The sequence below is a fragment of the Podarcis melisellensis genome (assembly GCF_964234715.1).
Source record: "Podarcis melisellensis genome assembly, chromosome: 5".
NCBI lineage: Eukaryota > Metazoa > Chordata > Lepidosauria > Squamata > Lacertidae > Podarcis > Podarcis melisellensis.
The window spans coordinates 89,736,168-89,758,614 of record NC_138537.1 but is presented as its reverse complement, the minus strand read 5'-3'; the positions used below and the strand labels follow the sequence as shown (position 1 = coordinate 89,758,614).

The 22,447-nt window shown below is 45.0% G+C and overlaps 1 protein-coding gene across 1 annotated transcript in view; it reads left to right on the top strand.

Moving 5' to 3' along the window:
* The window catches only part of WDFY4 (WDFY family member 4), a 194,022-nt gene extending 172,365 nt beyond the window's left edge, over positions 1–21,657 (top strand). Inside the window, exons 56-62 of the mRNA XM_081911650.1 lie at positions 26–183; positions 4,006–4,164; positions 7,025–7,204; positions 10,307–10,483; positions 11,641–11,728; positions 14,802–14,913; positions 19,031–21,657. Coding sequence (XP_081767776.1) covers positions 26–183; positions 4,006–4,164; positions 7,025–7,204; positions 10,307–10,483; positions 11,641–11,728; positions 14,802–14,913; positions 19,031–19,097 — 941 coding nt within the window. The 3' untranslated portion in view covers positions 19,098–21,657. The remainder of the gene's footprint in view (positions 1–25; positions 184–4,005; positions 4,165–7,024; positions 7,205–10,306; positions 10,484–11,640; positions 11,729–14,801; positions 14,914–19,030) is intronic.
* Positions 21,658–22,447: the final 790 nt, after the last annotated feature.

Genomic DNA, 22,447 nt, shown 5'->3' with positions numbered 1-22,447 from the left:
CTTCCTTTTCTTCTTCCCTATACAGAGGCACCTCAAGGACCTGTGGGTCACATTGTATGTACTGAAAAGGGAACTTTGGCCGTGGGGAAAAACAAAATTTTGATCCCCCCACAGTGGAATAAAGTGTTTTGCTGGGGTTTCGATGACTACACCTGCTGCCTAGCTGCTTCCGGGTCAGACAAGGTAATCAGCAACGTGTTTCTGGGTGTGGCTGTAAGAAACATTCAACATTATGTCCTTGGGCTGTTTGAGTGGTCATGTGGCCAATAGTTGCAAGCAGTGAGAGATGGGCTGGCAACGTGTATCAAATAAGTTGGTAGAATCTGCTTCCAGATCATCTGACAGCAATAATGGGACTGAACGACAAAAACTATGCCTTCGTAATATTGTATTCAGTTGACACTCTTATCTCATTTCTTGACATCACACCAGGGCTGCTATTGCATTTTTTAGAATCTGTATTCCATGCTATTAAATTTACTGGTATTTCCATGGAATGAATATTGTGTAAACTGGGTTGGCATTAGAGCTCAGAATCCTCAGACAGTCCCCAGCTCCCTGGCAGAAACCATTGCTTGCTGGTTGGGTTCAGGAGTCACCCTCCCTTTTAAATACACACCGTGCACCTTAACTGGTGCCACGATGGGGCACACTGGCAGGTAGATCGTAACTACTAGGTTATGTAGCCACCATCATAATTAGCCAGCAGAACCTACCAATATCAGAGGGAGTCCACAAGGGCACAATTCGCCTCGCAACACAGAACTAGGGACTTTCCAGTAGTGGCACCCAGTTGGTGGCATCCCCCTTGACCCCACAAAAAGTTAAGTTGGCTCCCCTCCCAGGGACATTTCTTCAGCCAACTGAGATGTTCTAATCTACCCTCCCATTGGCCTTGACTGATTTATCTTTTGCTATTCTGCCTCTTTAGTATTTAGGGACGCGAGTGGCGCTGTGGGTTAAACCACAGAGCCTAGGACTTGCCGATCAGAAGGTTGGTGGTTCGAATCCCCGCGACGGGGTGAGCTCCCATTGCTCAGTCCCTGCTCCTGCCAACCTAGCAGTTCAAAAGCACGTCAAAGTACAAGTAGATAAATAGGTACCACTCCGGCGGGAAGGTAAACGGCGTTTCCGTGCACTGCTCTGGTTCGCCAGAAGTGGCTTAGTCATGCTGGCCACATGACCCGGAAGCTGTACACCGGCTCCCTCGGCCAATAAAGCAAGATGAGCGCCGCAACCCCAGAGAGTCGGCCACAACTGGTCCCTTTACCTTTACACTTTAGTATTTATTGTTGTAGTGTTCTGCTGCTTGGTGTATTTTTAGCTTCAATTGATGTTTTACAAATATCGTAGTTGTGTTGGGTTCTCTCGCTCTCTCTCTGAAGTCACTTTGAAGGCCTTTTTGTGGAAAGGCAGCCCACAGACACATATACAAGCAAATTTTGTATACTAATTGTCAACGTTCTCTGAGTGCTGCTCCTTAGGTAGACAAAATAGCAGGGCCCAAACCCAAGAGGCAGGCGCCAACCGGCTGGGGGGAGCCCCAAGTTTTGCAGAAGTACAAAACAAACAAAATGTTGGTGAGACACTAAGGTGCAATGAGGACTAGGTATGTTTTTTTTTTTTTTGGAATGAATATTTATTAGCATTTTCAAAAAAGAACAACACATATAACAACAAAGACAAAAATAAACAAAAAAATACAAAAATCCAAAATTTAAAAATAAAAACAATTAAAAACACCTGAAAGTTCAAATACTTATTTTCTTTTAACTTGTTTCTCAGACCTCCTCACACCTCCCCTTCTTGTATTCCAATTTAAATTATTGGCTCAGCAAATCCTTAATTTACTTCTCCATTTTAACTTACTGTATTTTTTGCTCTATAAGACTCACTTTTTCTCTCCTAAAAAGTAAGGGAAATGTGTGTGCGTCTTATGGAGCGAACGCAGGCTGCGCAGCTATCCCAGAAGCCAGAACAGCAAGAGGGATTGCTGCTTTCACTGCACAGCACTGCACAATCCCTCTTGCTGTTCTGGCTTCTGAGATTCACAATATTTTTTTTCTTGTTTTCCTCCTCCAAAAACTAGGTGCGTCTTGTGGTCTGGTGAGTCTTATAGAGCGAAAAATACGGTAATTTAATTTATTCTAACATATTATTATTTTATTTTTCTTCTTTCTTCCATTTCCTCAATTTATATTTACAAACCTTATTTTCATTTAATTTAGCCATTTAAAAAAAAATCAATTTTAACTTAACCAAATTTACACATCAATATTTATACCTCATTATTTTTTCTTAAACATTTTTCCTAAAGTCGACCAAAATTTCCCTTCCACGTCTTTCCCAATTTCCATACCAATAGCAAAGCAAAGTAAAAATAAAACAAAATATATTTATATACCCTTTAGATTCCCAAACTCCACCCACCCTTTTCCCGGTTTCAGTCCTCAACAAAAATCAATCAGTCTCAATATACTGTTTAGCCTGGAGAGGACTAGGTATGTTTGGTGGCTACCACATGAGTGGTAGAGAGGGAGAGAGAAAATGCAAAGGAGTATCTGGGAAAGGGCATGGTTGGAACCCTGAACCAGAGCACTCCTCAGCAACATTTTCTGGCAGGTCACATAATAATAATAATAATAATAATAATAATAATAATAATAATAATAATGCAAACTATTATTTGCCTCTCAGCCTCAGCAATATGGGGGGAGAGGTTGTCATGGGGTTGTTTTAAGGATCATAAAATGCCATGTGTAAAGAACTTGGAACATTTGGAAGTTCAATATAATTAAAATATGATATTATTTAAGGGTCTAGGCTGCCTCAGTCACCTGTCATTAGAAATCGCCTTGTGACCCTGGCTCCAACAGGGAGTAAGCAAACCTGTAGAGATCACTGAAGCAAAAGAACGTGCAGGATTTGTATGGGGGAAATTTTAGGCCTCAGCTCACAGAAACGGATTTTCAAAAATAACAATAACAATTCAACCATTTGTTTTAAACAATACTGTCATTTCCTGAAGTGTTGGGGGGGGTGTCTTAAAAAAAGAATTAAGCATTTTGAACTTGTATACAGCAAAATTATCCCATTAGTCTGTACGCCACAAAAAATAGATTCTGGTTTCAGAATTAAACGAGGGCGGCTCTACACACATGGTTTTTAACATTAAGGAAGGGTTAAGGAATGGTTTTGATAGTGTAGATGGACGTCCTACTCAGGGCTGGATTTAAGTTTGATGAGGCCCTAAGCTACTGAAGGTAATGGGGCCCTTTATATGTCCAGCTGTCCTTTGTTAACAACAAATTGTCGCTGTTTTTTGTGTTGACTAAATGCTATATGGTAATTTATGGACCTAATAGGTATCTAAAGCCATTTGCACATAACAAAATATGGATTTTATCAAAGTAATTGTTGAACTGAAATACAAGTATATTTGAGAGGGGGACACGGGTGGCGCTGTGGGTTAAACAACAGAGCCTAGGGCTTGCCGATCAGAAAGTCGGCGGTTTGAATCCCTGGGATGGGGTGAGCTCCCATTGTTCGGTCCCAGCTCCTGCCAACCTAGCAGTTTGAAAGCACATCAAAGTTCAAGTAGATAAATAGGTACCGCTCCGGCGGGAAGGTAAACAGTGTTTCCATGCGCTGCTCTGGTTCACCAGAAGCAGCTTAGTCATGCTGGCCACATGACCCAGAAGCTGTACGCCGGCTCCCTTGGCCAATAAAGCGAGATGCACGCCGCAACCCCAGAGTCAGCCACGACTGGACCTAATGTCGGGGTCCCTTTACTATATTTGGGAGGGGGGGCAAGAGAGTGGGGCCCAAAGCTATAGCTTGTTTAGCTGATATGTAAATCTGGCACTGGTCCTACTATTTACGTTCATAATATCATTCTAACAGGGGGAAATAATATTAAACGGGTCGGTGCTGATGCAGGCCTACTTTCTGAATTTCTTGGACTGCTTGCTTGCATGGATGTGTATTCTCTCTCTTTGTATGTAGAAGGTGACCACATTTGAAATCACAGCTGATTGGGGAGTTTGCCTCTGTGCTGTGTGCCCCACACCAACGACACTCATCACTTCTGGAAGCGGCTCTGTGTTGTGCGTCTGGGAGCTGTCCGTGGCTAGAGATGGAGACGCTTGCTTAAACCTGAAGCAGGTAGGATATCCGAGTTCACATTTCCAGGAGGCAAAATGATTATGCTCAAGGGCACTTGGTATTATAGAGTGAGAGATCCGTTGACTCTTGGGAAGGCAGGAGATACTGTCCCTCTCCAACAAAGTACCATATTTGTTGCTCTATAGGACGCACTTTTTCCCCACCAAAAATTGAGGGGAAATGTGTGTGCATCCTTTTGAGCGAATGCAGGCTCCTTGGCTTCAGCGATAGCAACGCGAAGCCTCCGAAGCGGAGAGGGAGTGCTCCCTCCGCGCTCCGGAGGCTTCCCGTTGCTTTCGCTGAAGCCTGGAGAGCAAGAGGCGTCGGTGCGCACCGAACCCTCTTGCTCTCCAGGCATCAGCGATAGCTGCCTGAAGGCCTTCGGGGCGCAGCGCAAGTTCCCGCTGCCTTCCGGAGGCTTCAGGTTCCTTTCGCTGAAACCAGGAGAGTCTTGCTCTCCCGGCTTCAGCAAAAGGAACCCGAAGCCTGAGGAGTGCAGCGGGAACTTGCACTGTGCTTGGAAGGCTTCAAGGATAGCTGCGCGCAGACCGTCCAGCTTCTTTAGCTCCACGCAGCCTCTCCTGTGAGAGGAATCCATCCCGCTTGCTGTCTTGGCTTGTGCCATAGCCGCGCGCAACCCCTCTGGCATGGAGAGGTTGTGCGCAGCCTGTACACTGCTCTTTGGGGCTGGGGGGAGGGAAATAATATTTTTTTTCTTGATTTCCCCCTCTAAAAACTAGATGCGCCCTATGGTCCGGTGTGCCCTATGGAGCGAAAAATTTGTACTGACAAAATAATGAGGGTGATGAGGTGTTTAAACACTCAACAGCAAAGGTTCCCCAACCCTTCGTTTGCACAAAGTGTGTCGTACATGTGAAATCAGAATTATTGAAAACCCATAACTCTAAAATAACATACTCTTTGCTCCAATATTTCTGCAGTACAGTGCTACAAGAGACCTGGCTATTCAATGAGTCCTTATATTAAATTAGCTGTTGAATCAAGCGTACAAGAGTTTTAAAGTCGTTTCTAGTGCAGTGTTTTGGAGATCTCTGGGGAATGGATTTTGTATTTCTTCTGCTTGGTCCTGTCATTTTTTGTAAAATGGGACTTTGTGGGACTGTTGCACAAATGGTAGAAAGCCTAAAATGATCAGAGCCCTGGATTGCCATCCAAACTTTTGGGTCTCGGTGGGGAACCCGGGCTCCAGGAATTAAATGTGGCCAAACCACTGACCCTCTTCCACCTTCCTCAAGCAGAGCAGAATATAAAACGAAATAATGTTATAAAGAGGTATGGGATATAGCTGTTAATGATAGATTAACATGTGCCATTAAGGCACAATGGGGACTATGCAGGAGAAATGATTCTGAGAAGATATGGAGGGTGTTTGTAGAATTTGTACCGTTAAAACGGAAAGGGGTCAAATCATCACAAGAGGTGACGAAATTTTGGGAAGTTGGATAGTTACAATGAAATGGTCTCGGTGGTTGGGTGCACATTTTTATTCTTATTTATGTACGATTATTACTTTGTCAAAACAAAATAATAAGGATAATAAAATTAAATAAGAAGGCAACACACAAACAAATAATATTAAGATAATCTGAAAAAGTATACTAAGGAAAAGAAAATGCAAAGTGCACTTTGAATCATTTTTCAGAGCTTTCCTAGCACTAGGTCATCAATTTTTCACCCTAGAGGAAATACAGGTGACTAGGCAGGTAGGAGTATAGAAGAGGGGAAATTGAAGTAGAGGAAATTTGGTATTTCCCCACCCATGGCTCCTGTGACAATAGTTCAAGGTTGCCCCGGGAGCCATGGCTCACCAGTTGAGACTGCTGGTACAGGCAATTCTATCTCCTCCTTCAGGTCTTCTGCTTCAGGCTGCATCTTTTTAAGCCTTAAGGGAGAATCTGCACAGAATTTGGTGCCTGGTGTCACTTGGCCCAAAGTATGGAATAAGTATGTGAAACATTCTCAGAGTCGAGTGTGAATTTCATGCTCTTTATTCAGCTCATAGCAGCAATGAATGAGACTTTCCCCAAAACATCTAGCTATATATACATTATTTACACAATGGGCCCCGTGTGATTGGCTAATTCTGGGCTGTTCCTGTAGGCCAATCAGGTTGCGGATTCACCTCCTCCAGAAGCCTGATTGGCTGCTCCTGCAGGCCAGTCAGGTCGCTGATTCACTTCCACCTGGAGCTGGATTGGGTGGCTCCCGCGGACCAATCAGACTGCTGCATTCTGGATCCTATTGATCTAGGATTCAGCTCAGTACATAACACAATGGAAGCCACAGACTGAACACCTGCAGCGTTTAATTTAACAGCATTGTTCCACATTATTCCATGCATCACAGGCAGGTCGGGTTTACTGGTGTGTTTGTAGCGCTGTCGTTCTAAGAGAATGCTTGATCGAATGATTTTAAAGCCCCCCCAAAACACAGAAACCCCTCGCTCTGAATTTTTGCGGTTGCAGGCAGGTGTATGGTGTCTGCTTATATCATGTCTCCTTACTGACATAGCAGGGGAAATTATTTTGCTGCGAATTAGAACAAGTCCCCCAGTTAAGGACGGTGGCAAGGAGCTCTCTCTTGCAACACACTTAGAATGGTCTTGATTTCCTCTTAGGAAATTGCTGGGGCGGGTATCTAGTTGCTCTGGGGTTGTTTCTCAAATCTCCGAAACCCTTTCTCTACTCCCTGCATTAAAGAATGCTGCCCATTCTCTGCTGAAGAGTTCTCTCTCCCTGCGGAACTGACCATTTGTCTTTGTAAACTGAAGGATGCCTTGTGGCTTGGTACTAAATTAGTGTCTCCCTTTGTTGTGGTCTCTGCTTGCTTCGTCTCCCAGCCTTTGTACGGGCACACGCAGCCTGTGACCTGCTTGGCTGCCTCCACCTCCTACAGCATCATCGTGAGCGGATCCGCCGACAGATCCTGTATCATCTGGGACCTGAACCAGCTGACACCCATCGCCCAGCTTCCGGGCCACGAGGCCTGCCTCTCGGCTGTTGCCATCAATGATTCAACGGTAAGATATTCATTTATCATCATCCTCCTGACACGTCCATGAACATTTCAAGACGACTTAATGGGTGCCTTTCCCTGCAAGAAACCATCTTGAGACGCGACAGATTGATTTTTCGTCTTTTTACAGAGGTTTCTAATAGTATCCTTAATGCTGAGAGGGGGCACTAAAAGCAGCCTCAGAGACAGAGCTGAGGCAGGAGGAGGAGGAGGGGAATTGTTACAGGCTGTTCTCTTTGTGCTGGATTCGGCCTCCAGGCTTTTCCGCTTCTGTTTGGTTACAGGCATAGCTGTCAACCGTCCCTTATTTGGCGGGAAACTCCCTTATCCCAGCACCGTGTCCTGCTGCTGTCCCTTATTGATGATGTCCCTTAAATTTCCTGGGTTTCATGCTCGCCCGGCTCGGGAGGGAAGCAGCGGCTTGGGGTCGTCCGCCTCGAGAGAGAGCGAGCGCATGAGCTGCCGTGTCTCCGTCTCTCCCTTTTCCCCCTCGGGCGCATCATGAGGAGATGGGTGGTGGCGGGCGGGCAGGCAGCCCCTCTCTGGTGAGACTTCCACTGCACTGCCAGGGGAAGCCGGAGGTGGTGGCAGCTGAGGAGGCGGTCTGAGGGAGGAGGAAGAGGAGGGGATGAGGAGGGACGCAGAAGGGCGGCACTTCAGCGGCCGCCACGCACCACAACCACCTAATGCCGGGCTTGCAGGTGGCATGGGCGAGAGTCTCTCTCCCTCCCCCCTCTCAGGCGGGGAAGGGCCGGTGGAACTCCTTGCACCATGACGACGGCAGCCCTGCCATCCTGCTTAGCATACCGTCCAACCAATGGAGCATCTTAATGTAGTGATTTCCCCCTCTGCATCCCTTTCACTACTCCATTTTTAAAAATCATTTGTCCATCCATAGTTCAAATTTTCACTACAAGTTTTCTGTCAATCCTACCAATGTATGTAACTCTTGACAATAGCTTTTCAACTAAATTATAAACTTTCCCCGTTCTTTATTAAAGAGGTCCTCTTCCTGGTTTCTAATTCTGCCTGTAATCTTTGCCATCTGGATGTCGTTCATCAGTTTTGTCTGCCCCTCTTCTTTGGTCGGAGTTGTAGACCCTTAGGATCATCTAGTCCAACCCCCTGCAAAACACAGTCATTGGCAGCAAAAGCAGCATGAGTGCCGGATTTATGTATAAGCTCAGCAAAATCCCTTATTTTGGCTGCTGATCCCTAATTTTCGAGGCTGCCGGTCCCTTATTTTCAAATCTGTAAGTTGACAGCTATGGTTACAGGTGACCCTCTCCGCATGCATTTTATTTGTTTGAGAAAACCAGAATCTTCTCCCAGCCAAAGGCCATGCCTGTGCCAGCCTGTTTCTTACTGAGAGGAGAATCATAGAACTGTCAAGTTCGAAGGGGACTGCTGAGGATCATCTAGGGATGTGCAGCTGTCACGTACGGGAATCCAGACTGCAACCTTGGCGTTATCAGCACCGCGCTCTAATCAACTGAGCTAGCTAGCTTGAAACGGCCTCTTCTTGTCCCGTGACGTTCCTCTCCGATAATCCACTCACACGGGCGCAGCACTAAATGTAGGGCTAAACTAAATGTCCTATTTGCAGAGGTGTGTCTAAGTTTCTCGACGCCACACCTGGAACTGGAAAACCCATTGGGATTGGAGAAGCAGCGTAGTTTGCTTCAACCACTGCTTCTGTGCTCCAAATCTTCCTCTTCCTTTCCCCTTGTTGTTTAGTTGTTTAGTCATGTCCGACTCTTCGTGACCCCCTGGACCAGAGCACGCCAGGCACTCCTGTCTTCCACTGCCTCCCGCAGTTTGGTCAAACCTATGCTGGTAGCTTTGAGAACACTGTCCAACCATCTCGTCCTCTGCCGTCCCCTTCTCCTTGTGCCCAACATCTTTCCCAACATCAGGGTCTTTTCCAGGGAGTCTTCTCTTTTCATGAGGTGGCCAGAGTATTGGAGCCTCAGCTTCAGTAGCTGACCTTCCAGTGAGCACTCAGGGCTGATTTCCTTCAGAATGGAGAGGTTTGATCTTCTTGCAGTCCATGGGACTCTCAAGAGTCTCCTCCAGCACCATAATTCAAAAGCATCAAGGCGATCAGCCTTCTTTATGGTCCATCTCCAAGTATCTCAAGGGCTGTCACACAGAAGAGGAAACAAGCTTGTTTCCTCCTGCTCGGGAGAGTAGGACTTGAACTGATGGCTTCAAGTTACAAGAAAGGAGATTCCAACTAAACATCAGGAAGAACTTCTTGGCACTAAGAACTGTTTGATAGTGGAACAGTCTCCCTTCAGAGGTGGTGGACTCTCCTTCCTTGGTGGTTTTTAAGCAGAGGTTGGATGGCCATCTGCCATGGATGCTTTAGCTGAGATCCCTGCATCGCAGGTGGTGAATTAGATGATCCTTGCAGGGCTCCTTCTAACTTTATCAGTTCAGAATTTCTGAATTCTGGCTTCGTGAGGCTGGTGTTGCAAGACTATTGAATTTTAACCAGAAAGAAGCAGGTTCACATCCCTTCTTACCGTAATGGTCATTTTGTTATCTACCAGTCCCCCTTGCCTGTGTTGGTGGACAGACTGTGCCTAAGCCTGCCACGTGATGTATTGTGATGGGATGCGGGTGGCACTGTGGTCTAAACCACTGAGCCTCTTGAGCTTGCCAATCAGAAGGTCGGCGGTTCGAATCCCCATGACAAGGGTGAGCTCTGGTTGCTCTGTCCCAGCTCCTGCCCAACCTAGCAGTTTGAAAGCACACCAGTGCAAGTAGATAAATTGCTACCACTGCGGTGGGAAGGTAAACAGCATTTCAGTGCACTTTGGTTTCCGCCACAGAGTCCAGTTGCACCAGAAGCGGTTTAGTCCTGCTGGCCGCATGACTTGGAAAACTGTATGGGGACCAACGCCAGCTCCCTCAGCCTGAAAGCGAGATGAGCACCGCAACCCCATAGTCGCCTTTGAGTGGGCTTAACCGTCCAGGGGTCCTTTACCTTTTAACCTTTAACCTTTGTTATTTACAAGTCACCCTTGCCTGTTTTGGTTGGAGAGAGACTATGCCTAAGCCCACCCTGTGCTCTCCAGTGATATATTGCGATATGTTTCAGGGTGACATTGCCTCTTGTGCTGGGACAGCCCTCTACTTATGGAATGTCAATGGACAACCTCTGGCTACAGCAACCTTCAGCCCTGGAGCCACCATTTTGTGCTGCTGCTTCATGGAAGTGATTGACTGGGATGTGCAGAGCCTCATAGTCACGGGAGACATAGGTGGGGCTGTAAAGGTAGGCCTCTCCAATGGAGAGTTTCCACTTTTGGGGGCTCACCAGCTTGTCCCAGCTTGAGGAAAAGTCTCTGGGTTTTTTCTCTCTCCATATTTTAGAGGCATGCATTTACAGTGGTACCTCAGGTTACAGACACTTCAGGCTACAGACTCCGCTAACCCAGAAATAGTACCTCAGGTTAAGAACTTTGCTTCAGGATGAGAACAGAAATCACACGGTGGCGGGGGCGGGAGACCCCATTAGCTAAAGTGGTACCTCAGGTTAAGAACAGTTTCAGGTTAAGAACGGACCTCCAGAACGAATTAAGTTCTTAACACGAGGTACCACTGTAGTTAATTTCACCATCTTGGCTATTCTTGGGCAAGCCAGCATTTCAGAGTTGAGGCTTGGGACAATGCAAATTTGCTCACCACTAAAACTCCCCCCATACTATTGCTTTTAATTTTATGCAAAAGAAAGCAGATTTAACTGACCTACTTATTAAAGTTTATTTCAAAATTTAAGATTATGTAATAATAATTCAACATGCTTTATTATTAAAGTTGATTTAATAATTATTAAAGTTTATTATTGAAGCTTATTGTGTATATCTTTTAAGTTCCGATGACCTTTATTTTAAAATATCACCACCTTACCTTTCCTCATTAAAAGTTCAAGTTGGCTCATAACAAAATTTAACTGAGAGCCAGTGTGGTGTAGTGGTTAAGAGTGGTAGTCTCGTAATCTGGTGAACCGGGTTCGCGTCTCCGCTCCTCCACATGCAGCTGCTGGGTGACCTTGGGCCAGTCACACTTCTTGAAGTCTCTCAGCCCCACTCACCTCACAGAGTGTTTGTTGTGGGGGAGGAAGGGAAGGAGAGTGTTAGCCGCTTTGAGACTCCTGAAGGGGAGTGAAAGGCAGGATATCAAATCCAAACTCTTCTTCTTCTTCTTAACCATGAATTAACCATTTTGAGAGATCAGTTGCAACAACATTGAAACACCAAAAACTGGAGCAGTCAAAATTCACCACCAACAACAGTAAAAGTTGCTCCAAATAAGAAGAAAGGTTTTTTTTTAATAGCTTTTGGTAGAAGACCAAGAATGAACGGGCGGGTGAGACATCCCTCTCTCAGGCGACAATCCTAGTATTAAATCTATTTTCTTCTGCTCTTATAGGTCTGGAAAGTTGAAAATAATTCACACCCATGCCAGGACAGTTGTATGAGTTCACAAAATAACTCTTCTGAAAGCCAAGGAAAAACGGGTAAGGATAACTTGGACAAATCTTCTCTGTGAAAGAGAAGGCATTATGTTGACTATCAGGAATAAGTTGACGCAATCTGGAAAGAAAGCAAGTTGTCAGTTCCTTTTCTCTGGCCTTCCACCGGAGCTGCAGCAAAGCTCGTGCCTTTTGCAACAGCCAACCTTTGGCTTTGCTTAGAGAAATGCCACAGAATGGGTACAGATTGATCTCCCACTTCTCTTGATGCAGATTCCCAGCGGTGGAAGAGGCCAGAATATCCCTGCTTTCAGTTTTGGCAAACAGTCCTGCCAGACCAATCTTTGCTCTGGTTACTAGCATAGTGAATTTTGGAAATGCAGTGAGCATGATTATCTTGTTTTCATCAAAGCATCTGGCAAAGTTCTCCAAGGTTTTTTGTTAGCAAGCTGGCTAGATAAAAGATTGGTTGGCAATGTGGTCAGGTAGATTCCCAATCTGGCTGGAAAACTGTACTAGAAAAAGTGCTTATTGTCAAAGTGGAGGAAGGTTTTGAGGGAGCCCTATCTTACGCCTTTCTCTGGTATTCTTCAGTATTTATTTTTTTATCAATGACTTAGATCAATGGTTCTCAGACTTTTTTCTCTGGGCCCCACTTTCAGAATAAAAATTTGCTTGGATTTTTTTTTACTGGTAAGAAATACATTGGAAAACAAAAAGAAACAACATTTGATTTATAACATAGATCACAACTACTTTATAAATATGTTCACGGGGCACCCAGAAAGAATAAAACAATGCAGCTGCATAAAAACATGAATCGGGCCCAAAATATAAATGAACCTCTTACATATGTACCTAAAGTATGTCTACAAACTCAGTGAGAAGTGTGAGCTTCAAACATTGCAATATTTCACCAGCTAAACAGCGATATATCAATATATCACAATGTCAGAAAAAAGGATGGGACTGTGTAGAGGTGAATACCATATTCTGCAAAAAAAATTTTTTAAAAAAAAATCTTGATACTGTACTATATTATACCATACTGAAATGTTTAAATGTTGCTTTGATGTTACTTGAATCTTCCGGCCACAATTGCCATCCTCTCCTGCCACGCTAGTGGAAAGACTCTATCCAGACTATTTAAAGAAATATTATAGTACGATGAACCTGCGAGCAGTATTTGAGCTACAGAAGTAATCAGATTATACTGTGGTGGTTATGATTTAATAGATGGGTGCAGTAGAAGGGGATAAAGAACGACGAGGTGGCATCTGGTCAGCCACTGTGTGAACTAGATGGTGTAGGGACGCGGGTGGTGCTGTGGTCTAAACCACTGAGCCTCTTGGGCTTGCTGATCAGAAGGTCAGCGGTTTGAATCCCCACGATGGGGTGAGCTCCCGTTGCTCGGTCCCTGCTCCTGCCAAACTAGCAGCTCGAAAGCACACCAGTGCAAGCAGATAAATAGGTACCGCTCCGGCGGGAAGGTAAACGGTGTTTCCATGCACTCTAGTTTCCGTCACAGTGTCCCGTTGCGTCAGAAGTGGTTTAAGTCATGCTGGCCACATGACCCCTGGCTCCCTTGGCCTGAAAGCAAGATGAGCGCTGCACCCAGTTACCTTTGACTGGACTTAACCATCCAGGGGTCCTGTACCTTTTTAAAATTATTTTTTTACCTGAACTAGATGGTTCATTGGCAGGCTCTTCTTATAAAGTATGACTAAGAAATGGTTACAGAAAAAGAAAGGTCTTTAGCAATATGCACCAATCACATTTCAGAAAAGCTGCCTGCTGTGATGGAATAAAAACTGGAGACCTGCCAAGTCTGCAGAAACCAGCAGGGGGCTCTTGGTTCAAAGATTTCTTCCGTTCTTGTCCACCGTATTGAGCTCAAGTCAAATTCAATTGAGCTCCGGGGAGGGAATGTAAAGCTTAGAAGTAATGAAAACCCCAGCACTTTAAAAAAAACATAAATAAATGGTACCAGATTAGCTAACAAATACAGCAGCTGCCAAGAGTCTGATTTTTGACATTCGTATGTTTTTGAAATATTTGCGCGCACATATGCAGAAAATGCTTTGCAAGTTGATTTTGGGTGAGTGTTATTGCACAAGTGTCACGAGCTTTTTCTGTTCCGGTGTAAGAAGTCCGATTTATGTAAGTTAGATGAACGCAGTTAACCAGAGATTATGGTTTTGGCAGGCCTTTTTTGCATGTTGACTATGCAAACGCACATTCACAGAAGTTTCAAAGTTTCATGTTGTGGGCAGTTCCCACTTTCCCCAACTGGCATGGTTTTCTGGATGTGGGTGGACTAAGATGTTTATCTTACGTTGAACTAGGGCTGTGCACTAAATCTCATTGTTAGGTCAATAATCCTTAGCATAGCAAGATAATAAATGTATTGTTGGAAGAGAGATTCCACACAGATTTTCTTACCACAGCAGCATCTCTCACTACCAATGAGGCTTAATCCTAGCAGACGCCAGAGTCTGTGTTTCCTAAAAAGTCTACTTACTTTCAAGGTATTTTCAACAGCCAGAGATATTCCCCTGTCTCTTTCGCAACATTATGGAAGGGGGGGGTGGGACTATTAATCCAAAATGTGGTCATTACAAAGACTGAAGTAACAATGATTGAGTTACAATTTTTGCACAGTGTTCTTGGCATTTAATTATTGGTTGTATTATGAGCAGATTTAGATAAGTTGATAATACCAGGACTTCATGTAATTTGTTTTAACTGGGCAATTATGGGCTGCATTATATCCTAGCAGCAAGGTATTCTGGGGCATCTTATTAAGCACCGAGCCAGTAAACACTGATGAACAATTTTGCTGAACTAGGCATGCAATTTAGAAAGCAATAATACACAAATCCAATTTAGCTCACAATTGATATAGCCACACGTCAGCACATGTAACTATCATAGCCGGCAAATTCAATTGGGACAGGCCCTTCTGGCAACAGCACAAGCCAGGATTAAATATATCTGTTCTCCAGTTAACAAGTTGCTGACTATAAACAATAACATTTGCCACTTCCCGCACCCACCCCCAAATGAAAATCCCCAAGCATTTTCTGAATATATATATATTTTAAAAACCACACTACAGGCAACAAGGTAGAGAAACCATTCACCCTCTGCCTGGAGATGAATCTCAGCACGACTCCGTCGGAGAGAACTAGCAAAACCATTCCAGCTGTCACAGCTCTGGCGGTTTCCAGGTAATCATTTCAATTGCAGTTATCTCCTATGGCCACGAGAGAGCAGACTAACAATGAATTTGGTCTTGAGGTTTCATTATGAATCAGACTCTTTTCTGATGGGGGGGGAGTGTATGGCATATAAAATAATGATTTGCCTTAGCAGCAAAATGGGGGCGGGGGCTGACAGGCACTGAGGAGTGCTGTGTGAAGAATCTCCCTCCAGAGACCAGAAAAGCAACAGCTGTCAACATAGTTGTGGGCAGTAAAAATTTTAGGAGCAAAGTTTTCTTTAATCTGCCCCCCCCCACTGTGCAAAATGATATCTTTATGAATACCAAGACCATGAGGCACAGCAGATACCCAAGTATGGCAGAGTTGGATTTTTCAGTTTTCTAATTCCAAAAATGATGGGTGCTAAAAAGCTGCAACAAGACTTGGGAATTCAAAATATATTTTGGTTAAATTAATGTAATTCAGTTTTGCTTGGTAAGTAAAACGTGGGCAGAAATTGCACGGATATCATGAAAGATTATTGTCAAGTACTTGCTGCTATTATTATTATTATTATTATTATTATTATTATTATTATTATTATTATTATTATTATTTAGCATTACCTGACATTTTCAGAAGGTAAAATTAAAATTCTTTGGTTTTCCAAAAGCAGTCAGTGTGCTTCCTCATCAGACTAACCAAGCTAAATGGCCAATCACAAAAATAATAGCAAATTTGAATTCCTCACACCCAGTGCTTTCTTCTGGGGGGATGCATACCCCTAAACATTTTGTTAATCTAAGTTTGGCCTCATTGAGGGGCAGTATTTCAATATGAGTAGGAAAATTAGAGTACCGCTCACACCCAAAAACATGTATTTAAGGCCCCGCAAAGAATAAATTTGCAAAAAAATAATACAGCGGTACCCTGCAAGACGAATGCCTTGGAAGATGAAAAACTCGCTAGACGAAGGAGTTTTTCATTTTCTTAGCCGCTTCGCAACACGCATTTCCCTGTGGGCTTGCTTCGCAAAACGAAGCTTGCCCCGCAAGCTCCGGGGATAGCGGGGAAGCGCAGCGCGTCTTCCCCACTGTCCCCGGACCTCTTTTGAAGCAAGGGGCGGCGGGGAGAAGATTGCTTCTCCCCGTTGCCTGCCCCGCAATCTCCGGGGACAGAGGGGAAGGCGCGTGCACCTTCCCCTCTCTCCCCAGACACCTTTTGAACCAAGGGGCGGCAACGGGGAGAAGCAATCTTCTCCCTGCTGCCCCTTGCTTTAAAACAGGTCCGGGGACAGAGGGGAAGGCGCATGGCGCTTCCCCTCTGTCCCCGGACGGTCTCCATAGGAACGCATTGATTGATTTTCAATGCATTCCTATGGGAAACCATGCTTCGCAAGATGAAAAATTCGCAAGAAGAAAAAACTTGCGGAATGAATTAATTTCGTCTTGCGAGGCACCACTGTAATAGGTTTCATCCACTAAAATGGCATTCCCTACTGTCATAGAACTAGCAGCTCAGAGCCTGGACTCTGGACCAGCAAATCCTTGATTCGAACCTTGCCTCTAGCATGAAGTATGGGCAATCTACCGTTCTCTGAGCCCTGAGCGACAACAACAATACTAACCAGACGTAGAAGTGTGTAGTGAGGATTATAGCAGACCGTATACGTAAATCACTTTGAAATAAAAACTAAGCATTAAGTAAAACAAAGAAACGGACTTTAAATTGCACAGAGAACTTTGTGGTGTCCCAAAGTGGAGCAGCCCAACTGGAAACTGATAGCTAGCCAAACAAACTGAAGTCAGCTCAGGGAATCAAGGAAGGCATTTAAATTTGATTCAGAAAGTTGCTGGATTCCAAGATCCATTTATTCGTTTAGGATATGCACAGAGGTATCACAGCAGAGCTGGAAGCCTTCCCAGTTTGCAGAGCACAAGTCTCGGGCACTCGCTGTATGAATGACAGAGAAACAAGCCAAAGACAAACCATTTCTGTAGGCAAATTAAAAAAAAAAATCAATGGGGGTGTGCGTGATAAGAAATTTCTGCACCAGGTACCACCCAATCTTGCTACGCCACTGTCAGGGGGCACATTAACTAACCCTCCCAATACTTCTCTGCTTCCTGGAGTGTAGTCTCTCTGATCTTTCCCATGCTTGAGAAAGATGATGGTCCGTGATCATGGGAAAGATCAGCATAGCTGTCAACTTTTCCCATTTCTTGTGAGGAATCCTATTTGGAATAAGGGAATTTCCCTTTAAAAAAGGGAAAAGTTGACAGCTTTAAAGATCAGCCACTTTCCATAGCTCCCCACGCCTTTCACCTCATAGAATTATAGAATCATAGAGTTGGAAGAGACCACAAGGGCCATCGAGTCCAACCACCTGCCAAGCAGGAAACACCATCAGAGCACTCCTGGCATATGGTTGTCAAGCCTCTGCTTAAAGACCTCCAAAGAAGGAGACTCCACCACACTCCTTGGCAGCAAATTCCAGCTCTTACTGTCAGGAAGTTCTTCCTAATGTTTAGGTGGAATCTTCTTTCTTGTAGTTTGGATCCATTGCTCCGTGTCCGCTTCTCTGGAGCAGCAGAAAACAACCTTTCTCCCTCCTCTATGTGACATCCTTTTATATATTTGAACATGGCTATCATATCACCCCTTAACCTCCTCTTCTCCAGGCTAAACATGCCCAGCTCCCTTAGCCGTTCCTCATAGGGCATCGTTTCCAGGCCTTTGACCATTTTGGTTGCCCTCCTCTGGACATGTTCCAGTTTGTCAGTGTCCTTCTTGAACTGTGGTGCCCAGAACTGGACACAGTACTCCAAGTGAGGTCTGACCAGAGCAGAATACAGTGGCACTATTACTTCCCTTGATCTAGATGCTACACTTCTATTGATGCAGCCCAGAATTGCATTGGCTTTTTTAGCTGCCGCGTCACACTGTTGGCTCATGTCAAGTTTGTGGTCAACCAAGACTCCTAGACTCATATCTCCTCCCTCTTCTACTGTGCAAACTGTTCATTCCTCCCCACCACCACCCACAATAAAACACGACAAAATGCCCACTTGCAGGACTTCTGAGTCCTGCACCCATTTGCAACTGCTTCATACTGTACAAGTTACTCATTCAAGCCCTTGCATCTTTATCTAAAATGACCTGATCAGCAAGATGAGTTAAAGAAAAACTAGACCTGGGATCCTTGGGTCTGATTGACAGCCAAACCGGAATCATATATTTCCTCCTAGCTTGGGATTCTAGTGTGGGTATAGAAGGCTTCCCCCCTGATGCAGATTGCCCCTCCCACAGACCTGCAGTTTGCATGGAGGGGGGCAGGAACAGCTTCCATTCACTTCAATGGGATCATTTCTCCGCTGGGCAAACTGCATGTCTGGGGTGGGGAATCTGGATCAGGGTGAAAGCTCATACCCTCCAACATTTCTCTGATGACTTCTTCTTCCTCCTCCTCCTCCTCCTCCTCCTCCTCCTCTTCTTCTTCTTCTTCTTCTTCTTCTTCTTCTTCTTCTTCTTCTTCTTCTTCTTCTTCTTCTTCTTTCCCACCCATCTAACTGGGTTGCCCCAGCCACTCTGGGCAGTTTCTAACATATATAAAAACATAATGAAACATCAAACATTTTAAAAAATCCCTGTGCAGGGCTGCCTTCAGAAGTTTTTTAAAGGTTGTAGAGTTCCTTATCTTCTTGTTTTGGGGGGGTCACTTAATTCCATAACCCCCCACATTTCTCTGATGAAAATAGGGACAACCTAAGGAAATGTGGGTGGCGCTGTGGGTTGAACCACAGAGCCTTGGACTTGCTGATCAGAAGGTCGGCGGTTCGAATCCCCGCGACGGGGTGAGGTCCCGTTGCTCCGTCCCAGCTCCTGCCAACCTAGCAGTTCGAAAGCACGTCAAAGTGCAAGTAGATAAATAGGTGCCTCTCCAAAAACTAGGTGCATCTTATGGTCCGGTGCGTCTTATAGAGCGAAAAATATGGTATGTGACATTCGCGGCAATATTCTCCAGGGCTTTGCTTTGAAACGATTCTGTTCCAGTGAGCGTCGCCAGCATAAGACTCTGAAAGATCCAGATGTTGCCGATTGTTTGGTTCCTAAATATGTCCTTTCTGCCTTCTCCCCACGCAAGGAATTCTTCCAAGATCCTGGCTGGCGATGACACAGGAAAGCTCTTCTGCTGGTCAGTAGATGAGTAGGAAGAACCATCGTCTGGTCCTCGATGGCCTCACCTGGACGTGAGATGTGCAGAGAATGATGAACCACAATACCGGCAGAGAGAGGTGTAGGTCTTGGGTATACTCTGCCATAGTCTAAGCCTAGTATTAAATAATTTGGTATGAACCCAAAGACTTTCTCTTGCCAATCAATGCTGGAGGTTAAGGAAATGTCCTTAATACCAGCATTTATTCTTTCCAGGAAACTTGGCAGCTGTGGACTAAAACCTTTGACCCTGGCCTGTGAACCCTCTAAAACTTACCATAACCATGGGGAAGGGGGGGTGTTACCTGGGGTCCAAACCCAGCTCCATTTTCTCTCCCCACCGCATCCTCGTTCAGTTACCAAAGGTCTGTTTGTCTAGGGCAGGGACGGCCAACTCCCAAGAGACTGCGATCTACTCACAGAGTTAAAAACTGGCAGTGATCTACCCCCTTTTGGGGGGTTCAGGTCAAAGTGCTGAGCTTGTTTTAGGGAGGAGGAAAGCCCCATGGGGGGGGCTTCAGGTCAAAGTTGTTGAGCATTTTGGGGGGAGCCAGTGATCTACAACAGACGTCCAGTAATCTACCGGTATATCACGATCTACCTGTTGGACGTGCCTAGTCTAGGGCATGATAATTTGTTTTTGAAGTGCCTCTGACTGGCATTGCCAGTGTGCCCACCAGTTTCCTCCTATGGCACCCACAAAAGGCATTGGTAAATGCCCTCTTAAAAAATCCACAATGCACAAGACAGCTGGGTTCCTGTTCGCACTGCCTTGGCCTCTCCTAAACTGAACATGCCCCCTTAAATTCACTTGCATGTGTGGATTGGACCCTCTTCCTTCCCTTGTGAACAGAGGAGCCGTCCAAAGAGCTTTTCTCTGAGCGAGTGTGCTAGTAACTGATAGAGGTTACTTTCCCCCATCGATGGAGGAACCATGCCCACACCATTTTGTGGTCCTCCTCTCTCCTCTGCTCTTTTGGATGTGGCGGCCATTTCCAGAAGTGCTGCCATTATCCCCTGGCAGCCATCCCATGACCCTTTCTCCAAATGTGTCCAGAGCAGATCATTTGCCCAAAAAAGGGTTGGTAGCCAATGCCCTATGATAAATAGTATCAAACTTTGATTTGGTATGTGACTGATCCTGCGTTTTCCTGAATTAGCTTCTTTTTCTGGTGCAATTTGGGGGTCCATGCTAAAGAAAATAAAGGTTTCTGTCTACTGTGGCTGTCCAAAGGGTTTACTTTTGTACATCAGGCCCAGTAACACATCAGATCAGGCTTCCACAACCTCGGCCCTCCAGACGTTTTTGGCCTACAACTCCCATGATCCCTAGCTAGCAGGACCAGTGGCCAGGGATGATGGGAATTATAGTCACAAGCATCTGGGGGGCCAAGGTTGAGGAAGCCTGCATGAGATGCTTATTCATGAAACAAAAGCCCAGTGGAACATCACATTCCACCCCCAGAATACCTATGTGGAAGGTCCCTACCTTCAGCAGATCCACGGCCAACAGTCTCCTGGGAGCGTATCAGGCCTCACCAGCTCCTTTCATTGTTTTCTTCTTCTGTAGCTTAAAATCAAGGGATGCGGGTGGCACTGTGAGTTAAACCACAGAGCCTAGGACTTGCTGATCAGAAGGTCGGCAGTTCGAATCCCCACAATGGAGTGAGCTCCCGTTGCTCAGAGCCTGCTCCTGCCAACCTAGCAGTTCAAAAGCACGTCAAAGTGCAAGTAGATAAATAGGTACCGCTCCGGCAGGAAGGTAAATGGCATTTCCATGTGCTGCTCTGGTTTGCCAGAAGCGGCTTAGTCATGCTGGTCACATGACCCGGAAGCTGTACGCCGGCTCCCTTGGCCAATAAAGTGAGATGAGCTCCGCAACCCCAGAGTTGGTCATGACTGGACCTAATGGTCAGGGGTCCCTTTACCTAGCTTAAAATCATAGAGACTAAGGAAACCCATGCAGCTAGGCAACTTGAGATGGATCAAAACACCAAACTCTGGCACTGTAAACAGACGCAGCACTGAGCTGGAGGAACTGGTATTACAGTGCATTAGACAGACAAGGGAGTGCCTATGGAGTTTGCAACAAACCATGGAGAGACAACTTGCATAGGCCAAAGCCCAGATGCCCTGTAGTATTCAGCCGGGGCCTTTTGACCACCACCTTCTGACACCGGATGTATTTTGTGCTTGGTTCCTGGAATCAAATGACGCTTCATTGAGGTGGATATTTTGACTGTGCCCAAAGCTGCTTCCATGTAGTTTCTCCCATCTTTTTCACAGTTTCAGGTGTCTTGGAAGTACTTTTAATTGTTTGTAAAATACGGAACTGTTTTCCAATGTATTGTTTTTATATGTGAAGTTGTTGGGTTTTTTAAACTGTTTTATACATAAGCGGTTGGGAATTGTTTTTGCGTGTTTCTTATTTTCTGTTTGTTAACGGGTCTGTTTGTTTTATAATTGTATATTCCACTGTTGCAACCTGGCCTGAGACCTTACGGTGCGAAGAGCAGGTTGGTAATCTAACAATAAATAAATATCTCATTCCCCTGACCGTGTTCCATCAGTTCACAAAAATGGATTTTCATTTGAAAATTATCAAATGGAAGGGAAAAGTTCAGCAGGAGTTTCTTGGGGTGCTTTAATTTTGTTGTGCTTACTTTACTTTTTAGGTGTCTGGTGGGGGGAAGGGGGCTTTCTTTCATTCTACAAATCTAACAGACCCTCTAAGTGTCCCTGTTTTCCAGATTTAAGTCTCAGATTTACAGGCGCTGTCCCGGTTTCTGATTTGATCCTGGAATGCCCTGCTTTTCCTATTTGCTTCAGAGAAACGATGGAGGGTGTGAAGTGACCCCTGAGCCAAGGAGATAAGTAACTATACAAAGATATTTGAAGACAGCCCTGTAGAGGGAAGTTTAATGTTTTATTATGTTTTTATATATGTTGAAAGCTGCCCAGAGCCACTGGGGCAACCCAGTCAGACAGGCAGGGTATAAATAGTGAAATTATTATTATTGAATAGGACGTCCCTATTTTCATCAGAGAAATGTTGGAGGCTATAAAATCAGTGGGCTGAATTCTGCAACCTTCCAAACTGCTCATTGACAACCTTATGAAACCCTTGGCTGTGCTTTCCTGTAAATTCAGGAATGCACGGAAGACTGCCTACTGCTGTTTGTTGTTGATTTTTTAAAAAGGAAAAGGGCAGATTAAGTCTTTTTATCGTTAAAGAAACCAGTGTGGATTATGAAAGGGAAAAGGAAAACTTCCCTTAATAATGACATAATTAGCAAGCGGGGCGTGGAGTGAAGGGACTGGTTGCAAAATGGCTTTCTCTTGTTCC